Source organism: Thunnus albacares, chromosome 22 (genome assembly GCF_914725855.1).
Source record: "Thunnus albacares chromosome 22, fThuAlb1.1, whole genome shotgun sequence".
NCBI lineage: Eukaryota > Metazoa > Chordata > Actinopteri > Scombriformes > Scombridae > Thunnus > Thunnus albacares.
In genome coordinates this window covers 27,158,634-27,168,963 of record NC_058127.1, presented here as the reverse complement: position 1 = coordinate 27,168,963, position 10,330 = coordinate 27,158,634, and the positions used below count along the sequence as shown (strand labels likewise).

General features: G+C 41.7%; 1 protein-coding gene across 1 annotated transcript; it reads left to right on the top strand.

Annotated features, from left to right (window-relative positions):
• Window positions 1–513: 513 nt before the first annotated feature.
• On the top strand, window positions 514–7,548 carry vgf (VGF nerve growth factor inducible). Its single transcript, XM_044341393.1, has 2 exons — window positions 514–764; window positions 3,829–7,548. The coding sequence occupies exon 2, from the start codon at window positions 3,879–3,881 to the stop codon at window positions 6,075–6,077; it is 2,199 nt and encodes a 732-aa protein (XP_044197328.1). The 5' UTR covers window positions 514–764; window positions 3,829–3,878; the 3' UTR covers window positions 6,078–7,548.
• Window positions 7,549–10,330: the final 2,782 nt, after the last annotated feature.

The window sequence follows — 10,330 nt, the reverse complement described above, 5'->3', positions numbered from 1 at the left end:
TAGCTTTAATTGTTTGTTTAATTTTACCCTAGATATTAGCTTGGTGGTTTTGCCAGACAGTATTTAAAGCATTTAAAGCCTCTGTTAAGTTCATTTGGCCTTATGTCTGTGGGCTGGGGGACTCCCTCTGTGTCAGTAAGTTTTCTTTGTTTTGCATATATGGCATTTCAATATGTATTTTGAAATTGAGAAACAGTAAAAAGCAGAGATCTCAACCAAGTTCAGACACGGAGACACGTTCCTCCTCGGCTCAGGAGGGCCTCAGAAGGGCTGAGTCCGGCCCTGAGAGATGTTCCCATAAACGGCGAATTCATTCACCAGCTTCTGTTCATTCAGCAGCTCGAGCACTGCAGCTAATTGATTCGATCAGAGAGGGGAGGGGGTGCAGAAAATCTTATGAATGAAACTCAGTCTGGTGACGTCAATGGGGACCGCTTGACGCATGAATCATGTGGGCCGGGAGGGCGGAGGTATAAGACAGCCGCAGCCGCTGTCTGTAGTCCCGAAAACAGACGAGCCAAGGAGCGGAATCCCGAGAGAGGAGCGCAGCAACGGAACCCAACTCAATCACAAACAACAAAAACAGTGACGACAGTTAACACCAGAGGACAACAACAACAACAACTCACACACAAGAACCACACCACAACAGCACAGTGCAGGCAGCGGGCTCTGTGCATGACAACAGGACTTCTAGCAGCTCGAAGTGTGACGTGACGAGGAGGGGAAGCTGGAATCCCCCCGCTGCTCCCACTGAACTGCAAGTAAGTGTCAACTTATTTGGACTTACTTAACCTTCTTTTCTGACAAATAATATCCGTTTTAATGCTGGCTCATTATTAATCCCGAGATATTAAAAATAAATAAATAAAATTACTCTGAAGCCTGATAGGCAAACCAAAGCCCAATTTGTTTCAGTGTGCAGAGCTTCACAGCACAACATATCACACATGTACAGAAGAGGTTTTTCTTTTCTAGCAGAGTGTGTTGTCTGTGGTGCTTGATGGATTGTATCATGTTTGATAGTTGAAGTATAAAACATTTAAATTCCCTGTAAGAATATGAGCTATGACAAATGATATCGTTTATTAATCATATACATTCCAAAACATCTTTCACTGCCAACAGAAATATACATGAGCGGTTCTGGCGGTTTTTAAATGATGTTGTGGTGATTTGCGACCACTGTGGGAGCTAAATATATCGTTTTTTGGACTGGCCATATTTCTTTGTTTATGGTCAACACAGAGGTGGCCGTATTGTCCTCCTCCTCCTCCTCCTCCTCCTCCTCCCTATCATCACCATCATCATCATCATCACCACCACCACCATTATCGTCACATCCAGCCATCATCACCATGGCTCGCTTTGCCAGAAATATCCAGGCTGAAAAACGAAGCAGAATGAAGTTACTACAACCTGTTCTCTTTGTGTGCATTAAGGTGTGGTGACGTTGACAACAAGAAGGTTATGATGCCACAGAGACAGTGACCATGACAGTCTTTTGTCGTGTCTAAAATTTCTACAGAACACTGAGGGTTAGATATGTAGGCTGCGGGGAGGTTACTCATGAAGTCTGGAGGTGCTTTTACGCTTTTGATTTTGCTTTATGATTTTGCTTGATCCAGCAAAAGCGGATTATTAATCCGCTTTGCTGGTATAAACTCTGTGACCTGCTCAGGCCAGAAGCTCACCTTCTGTAAGAGAGAATAAGACTGGGAGACACATGCAAGCAAGGCGGTTCGTTTGGATTGTATAGAGCATGAGCTCGGTCATATTACATCCTGTTTATCTTAATCATTCGCTGCGACTTTGCGCATCACGCATCACATACCCCCTGCAATCCAGCCACCTCCACTGCAGAACCACAATCACAATGCCCGGCTCCACCAGTTTTTTGCTCTGTTACTGTGTCTTGAAATATTTGTTTTGTAACTGAAAAGGGAGGAAATAATTTCGTAATAGGAAAGTTAAACACGGTTCCAGAGATTTTCTTGAAAAGAGTGTAAATATTTAGAAATACGTTTGTATTAGGATGACTAAATAATAATCTCCCAGATGACAGGTGTTTTTTTGTTTTGTTTTTTTTTTGTTTTTTTTTTTCGCTTTTCTTGAGGAAATAAGATTTTTATGAAGGCATAATAGACACAATGACTGCAGATATTTTTAGCAGTGTCCTAATACTAACTGCAGCAAACGGTGTCGCTTGGCGTTTAAAAGAAGATCAGGTTATTGTGGCGATGTGAGCGAGCTGGAACCACACAGTGATCTTTTAGACCTGCGTGCATTTTAACACAAATCCAAGAATGCTGGGTGGATGGGAAACGTTTGTTGATGCCAACTAGAATAAGGAATGACAATAACCCCGCAGTTATGTTCAGCTGCTGTGATATTTGAGACAAACCAGTCAACGTTACTGCACTTGTTGCAACTCAAAACGCTGAAGATTTCAGCACCAAGGACAGCGGCGGGTCCCTCCCCCGCCAGCAGCAGCATCAGGGGCTGTCCTTGGTGCTGAGCTGAAGTGAGTAACATTACTCCCTAAGCAGTGGTGCCTACTGTTGGTACTGCGTATTCTCACCTCGTCCTGCTCAAGAGTTGGTGCTTTTTGGTTTTGTATGTGATGTCTTACATTTTACAGTTGAAATGTCTTGAAAACAATGAGAGGAACTCCCGCACATTGTCTCGCTCACTGCTGGAAGGTTCATTAAATCACAGTGTTTTGGTCCGTCCGACCTACATCAGGCATATTGGCAGCATTTCCGTAGGAGCTGCTTCAACCATCCAATTAGAGGACTACAGAGATTAGTTTGACAGTTGTGCACCTTGACGTACGAGTCAGCAATACCCCGAAAAACTCAAAGTAATACAAAATAATAATGCCAATAAATTTTACAATACCAATAATAATACCAATGCCAATAATCTAACAGTGTTATCAAACATAACAAACCAATTAGAGGGTCAGAAATGAAAGGTAAATGAAGGAAAAGTGTAAATTTGTAAAGAAAGAAAAAAAACAAAAAAACTTTGCAATATTATCATACATTAGAAATTATATCTACCTCCAAATGGCACTAAATTGTCACAGGTCAAGGATGTACTTTGGCAAAGCATAAATAAGGGCACAAATGCCAATTCATCATTAATCCGTATGGATCCATATAATCTAAATACTATAAGAAATATTATAGAGGCTAGGGATAAAATAGTGCAGAGGACCATTACACTTAACCAATGCGTAGATATATTTCACCCAAAAAAACAGTGTAAGGAACAGGAAAAAATGTGAACCTTGTCATAAAATCATGGCGGAAAAAGGATGGCAAGGGAAGTTTTTAAAAACAGTTGAAATGTCTGAAAATCACATGTTTTTAATATGTGGTGCTATGGACACATTTTGTTTATTACAAATAGAAAAGAAAAAACTGGATTGACTGAATACTCAGCACTAAATTATAATATAAGTGTGTGCTTCCTCATTATTATTCCTACTATTCACCAACAGGGATCAATAAAAGTTACAGATTTAAAATGATTAATTATAACCAATAGCCCAGTCCAGTGTGGTACTGTAGTTCAGAGGTTTATTGTCCCCATTCAGTGAAAAGATCCTGGTTTTAACCCATGGTGTGCAGTTTGAACATTCTCGCCTTGTTGGCAGGGTTTTCTTTTGGATTTCCCTCCTGTGGACCAAAACTAGATCCAGTCTCCATCTCTTTTTTCTTTTTTCTGTGTCAGGGTCAGGGGAAGGTTGTTGTTAAAGTTGATAAAAAGGCAAATGTTAATTGCAATTAAATGTTCATTTCTGTGTTTTTCTCTCTTCAGGCATTTCTGATCCCCCTTGCTGCTCACAGCCAGCCCTGTTCTGAGTGGCCATGATTGGGTCCCACGATGCCTCAAGTGCCCTTATCCTTCTGGTCCTCCTGACAGGGGCTTCTTCAATCCCCCATCTGTCCGACCCCAGCCCTATCCACACCCCTGGAGATAACCTGCAAAGTGCTGTTCCTACTGGGCTGGTGGTGTCAGGAGAGAGGGAGAGAAGGGATGAGGAAAGACAATCCATACAGAAAAGAGAAGCAGAGGAAAAAGAGCATGAGGACGAGCTGTTTAAAGACGTGGATCCCAAAACACTTGCAGCAGTTTTACTGGAGGCACTGAATCACTCACAAGTAGAGAGAAGGAGGGACGGAGAGTATGGGATGGAAAAACAGATGAAGCCTGAGATGGAGGAGGTTAAAAAAGAGGAGGCATACAGAGAAGTGAGAACAATGGAGGGAGCAGACCGAGACAGAGATGGAAGACAGGAGTTAGAACTGCTGATGACTGCACAAGGGAAGGAGCGGGAAAGAGAGGAGGCAGATGAGAGGAAGAAAGCTCAGGAAGAAGAGGAGAAGATGACAGAGAGGGTGACCAGTCACACTACAAGCCAGACAGTGCAGGTCCAAACACAACAGCAGCCTGCTATTCCAGATGGAAGGGGGGTGGATGGGCTGGATGGTGTCCCCCAGCAGGAACCAACCAGCCTGGAACAAGGCAATGAGGAGGAGGAGCAGCTCAGCCCAGAGGAGCTGAAGAGCCTCGAGACCATGATGAAGGAGTTTCCTCGTTTGAACATTGCCACTCGGAGGGAGGGAGATTCAAAGCAAACCCAGAGAGTGAGCAGGGGTTACAGCACCTACAATGACATCATACCAATAAATAAAGGCAGCAACCTCGCCATGTCTAAGAAGAAAATGAAGTGGCAAGAAGAAACGCAGAAAGCTCTGAACTTCCCAACATTCAGGGGAGGCAATTTTATGGAAGAATTTGAGGACAGTAATTACGCTGGTGGTAATGCAGTACAGTCCCAGCCTCCGTCGCAGCAGGAGGCAATGGAAGATGATGAACCAGAGGAGGAGGAGGAGGAAGATGAAGAGGTATTGAGTCCAGAGGAGGAGGAGGCTCAGGCAAAAGCAGAGCAGGAAGAGATGAGGAGGCAGGCAGCTGAGGCCCAGAGAGCCAAAATGGAGGAGGAGAAGTTGGCCGACATTGCCTCAGACATGCTGCTGCGCTACATGGTCAAACAGAACAACGGGAACAAGAAATACAGCTCATCTCTGTCCAATGCAGCAGAGGACAAGAGGTCTGATGAGGAACAGGGAGTGACAGAGGAGGACGATATCGATCCTCAGACTATTGACAAGCTGATCGAGATCTCAAGCAAGCTGCACCTCCCTGCAGATGATGTGGTGGACATCATCAGCGATGTGGAGAAGAAGAAGAAGAAAGACGTGTTGCCTGAGATGACGTCACGTTGGCAGCGCCCCCTAATGCCCCTGTCTGTGTCATCATCGACCAATGACTTTTCAGTATCACAGACCAATCAAATCAGCCCCCCTGTCGCTAAGCAACCCTCACCAGCTGTCAATGTCCTCAAGACCTGGTTTCAGGAGAAGTCTCCAACAAAATCGCAGGATCTCTGGAGCAAAACTACAAAGCCTACAAATCAAAATCTTTGGCCAAAACCTCAGAAGGCCTTGTCAGTCAAGCAGGACCCCTGGCTCAAATCAACCAAGTCTGTTTGGACTGGTTACCCCCCTTACCCCTACACATACCCCTCCTACTACCAGAGGAAGCACTACTCAGACTATTACCCCATCTATGTCCCTACTCCTCCAAGACCGAAACTCCGCTATTATGTCCCCAGACCTGCTCTCACCCTCAACAATCTCCTGGGAAATTCAGTGGATGATGCGTACACTTTCCCTCCCAAACGCCGTTACCATAGCTGGGTCCAACCTCGGCTGAGAAAACCCCCCTCAGGCCTCCACCAGAAGCCTTACTACACCAGCTACCCCCTCCCGCTGTACCTGCGGACATTTCAGCCATTACTCATCCCCAGACCTCACTCCCCTCCCAGAATGCCTGTAATCCCTCCTCAACAGAAGCAGTTTTATTACTCAGCCCCAGCACCCACAGCGACTAGGAACCAAGATTATTATGTGGCTGGAAAGCAGCCAGATAGCAGCAACCGTGATGATCTGGAGAAATACATTCAGCAGATACTCATGAAGCAACCAGAGATGTTGGACTGAAGGAGGGATGGAAGGAGAGAGAATGGGAAAGATGGAAAGGAAGCGAGATGAGACTGTATGTCTTCATATTTTTACTTTGCTGGTATTCTGTTTCCTATTACATATATAACACATTTCTTTATCCTATTTTGATTGGCTATCATTTAGAAAAGGACCTTGCAAAGGACTTTTTTCCAGTGATAGTCTGCATTAAATGGAACTTTAGTAGGAAAATGAATCCACACTCCTCCTCCCCTGTGAAGAAGGGGAAACAGTATGAACATGGTCGGTTGGAAAGCATGATGCTGCACACATTTGTATCATGCTATAACTTTTCATCCAAACTCCCAGCATCACAACATTCTCCATTTGGACATTTTACAATGCCAGAAAAGGAGGACACTTAAATATGTTGTTACCTGTACCTTTAATAAATCCTTTTTCAGAGTCAGAGTGTGAGAGCTGGATACATTGTAGGTAGTGATGGATGCTGGGAAATGTTTGATGGCTGATGTAATTCTACTCAAAACAGAACATTTATGTGATAATCTGTCAGGAAAAATATCTCAAATATTATCTCTCAGTAATGACATACACTACATGGCCAAAAGTATGTGGACAACCAAGAACTGTGGTCATGTAACGTGATTCTGACACCATGTTCATGAATGTGCTGCTATAAAAGCCTGCAGTCTTCTGGTTTCAGGCTTTCCAGCAGATGTTGGAACCTGGCTGCAGAGATTTGTTCCCATTCAGGCACAAAAGCATTAGTGAGGTCAGCACTGATGTTGGTGATAACGTCTGGCTGGTGTTGGATGGGAATGAGGTTCTCCCACAGCAAACTGGGAAAAGCATTTCTATGGAGCTGACAGGGGTATTATCACGTTGAAACAGGAAAGGAACAAACACAAACTGTTGACACAACAAGTTGGAAGGACACTACTATCTAAAACATCATTGTATGCTGGAGCATTAACATTTTACCTCATTGGAACAAAGGCACCCAAACCACAAAAAACAGCCCCAGACCACAAAGGTGTCCAGATACCTTACTCATGTCTTAAAGGGGATACATTTTTATGCGCATAATTTCTGTGTTGTTTGTATAAAAAAGCAGCAAAAAATGTCACCAAAAGAATTCCTTTTCATTGTGCATATCCACACATACCCACCTAAGCTGTTTTAAATGAAATATAACACAGCAAAAAGCATATTTCATTTAAAGGGCAGTGGGAGCCACACTAACATCACTATAATGGCTTGGATGACTCATCCTTTTGCATAACTTCAATTACCTTGTTGCTATGGTGCCAAACCCTGGTCAAACTGTATATGGCATTCTTTTACATATGATGCCTTCAGAAGAGGATACAGCTGTTGTGTTTAGTATGAAGCAGTGGGCATACTGTTCTTTTACTAAACACGCGCATTTTAAAAAGACAAGGCTGATGTGATTCTGTATTTTTCTTAATATCAACAAATCCAGTGAAAAGACCAAAACCAATAATGTGTTAGTCCATTTTATTTTTAAAAAAGGCTCACGTAGGCTAATGTATGGTGTGTGTGGGATTGAGTCAAAATAAACCACAGTGTGTGTGTTCATGGTAATGAAAGAAAATATCACCCAGTGCAACACTGTGGCTCATTGATATGTTTTTAAGTTTTTGGACAACAATGGAGCTATACAGCACAGAGGAATAAGATATATCAGGTTTTAATACAAACATAACACTTGTTAGTAGAACTTGTTAATAGATCCATTCATTGTTGGTTTGGGTCTTTTCATGGGATTCATATATTTGTATTATAGAATATCGCCAACCTTATCCATTAAAGATAGTCCATGATTTTACTAACATGCCCCAAAGTGCCCTCCAAATCCCAAAGTTCCCTTCAGCTCAATGAAGATTATTTAATGTGATTTTAGTATTCAACATTCGTTTGGAAATGATTCTCTGGAACTCATTCCAATGGATGAATGAATTTTAAAAACATAACAAAGGTATTTTTTTACCGTTTGGATTGGATGACAGTGTTATAAAATTATTGTTGTTTTTTTAACATGACAAAAAAAGACTACTGGTGAGATTTCTTGTTTTAACTTACATGGGTTACTGATAATCAGTAATCAATAAACACTTCCTTTTTTCCTTGTTCTCAAATATGTCAGAGGGAATAAGATCAGATGTTGCTCTTTGGTTTGTTGGTATTGTTGACCTTTGTGGCCATCTGTTGCTAAGGGATGAGCAAATCACAGCGTGTGTTGCCAAGCCAAAACAGAATCATGGCATTGACAATCTTATCATGAAAAAAAATCTAACATGAGACCATCAGTTAAAAAAAAGAGAGTGAACTGAAAGGAGGAAGCTTTTTGTAATTTTTAATGATTTTTTGATTTTTATGAAATTAAACAGGAGTTTACAGATTAAGAAAGAGGAAAGACTGAGTGGCTGAGTTATGGAGCGACAGACCAGATGTGAGGGTACAGTGTCTGCACGTTTATGTGTATTTGCATCTAAAATTTGCTTCTTTGAAGATGTACAAAGCATCAATTAAAAATGAATAAAAAAATCTTAAAGATGACAGAAACAATGACGTTGGTGTACCTTAAAATCATTGTTTGAGTCATGTATGCAGCGAATATTGTCTATGGTCTTTCTAGATGTACCTTGTTGTAACCATCGTAATAAACATGCGTTTGCTGGATGTAAATATGCGCATGTCAATGACTACGTTTGCTACACATAAAAAAACAAATAAAGTCAACTATTTTTATTATGAAAATGCATCATTGTGGAAAGAGAGAATTTTTATGTGAGTGTGAGAGGAGCCAGATAAGGTGGTTTGGGAAGTCCAGGACATCAGATTCCAGGATAGCCACCTTACTAAGCCTGGACACTCAGGCATTCATATGAAACAATGTTGAAAACTCACCAGGTGGTTGGCAGACTTCTGTAGTGATTACTACACTTAGAAATGAATATTATGCACTTGTAAAATTAAAAGGGACACCACCTCAATTAATTAATTACTTAACTAAAGGTTCTATATGTAGAACTGTGAAGCAATTTAGATGTGTTAATGTTTTTTACTGCGTGATGAGTGATCAGGTAGTAATGTTATAGCACAACAAAAACTGTGCTATCTAACTAGAAACACCCTGTAGATATTAGCTATCCAGCTAATGAGACGGCTGGATAGTAAACACGATTGGTAAAAAAAAAAAAGTTGGCGGTTTGTGGGTCGGGTCAGGTTCGGGTGGTCTGTGTGTGTGTTTATGTGTGAGCGAGCGAGCGCACGTACATACAGTGGGGGGAAGGGCTGACTGGCTGGGAGTGAGAGATGCTTTGCTGAAACATGGTGCAAAACACAACCTGCAATAGTCTCGAGCATGTAAGCATGCACGTGAGCACATGAGCGTGAACACCAGGATGTTGACTGTACCTCATTTAACGGCCACAGATGTCACGAATGAAGAGGAATTTCTGATTCCTACATACAGAACCTTTAATCAATTAATTAATTGGGGGGAAATTAATTACATCAAATTAATTAGTCTTATATCTGAAAGTCGTGAACTCTGAATACAGAGAACTTCATCTCCGTTAAAAAGGAATGCACAAATACACAGTCTGTCCTCACAAGAAAAAACAACAGCATAGATCTAAAATTCAGGCCTAACGACCTATAGTTATGTTTACACCATCTAGCAGCTGTAGTAATTATGTGTGGGAAGTGACACAGGTGAGATGACGTCAATATAACGTGACTTAATAGATGATTTGTTAGCTTCTAAACCATCAACCTGTCTCTTAGACCCCATCCCAACTAGGCTGCTTAAGGAAGTCTTACCCTTAGTTAGCACCTCTTTACTAGATATGATCAATCTGTCATTGGTAACAGGCTATGTACTACAGTCCAGTAACTATAATTAAACCTCTTCCTAAGAAGCCCACTCTTGATTTAGCCAACTATAGACCTATATCTCATCTTCCCTTTCTCTCTAAGATCCTTGAGAAAGCAGTCACCAATCAGTTGTGTGACTTTCCTCATAACAATAGTTTAACAATAGTTTACTGAGGATTTTCAGGATTTAGAGTTCATCATAGCACAGAGACAGCATGGAAACACTCCATAAATTTTCATTGTTATGCAGATGATACCCAATTATATTTATCAATGAAGCTAGATGAAACCAATCAGTTAAAGAGACTCCAAGCATGCCTTAAGGACATAAAGACCTGGATGACCTGCAATTTTCTGCCACTAAACTC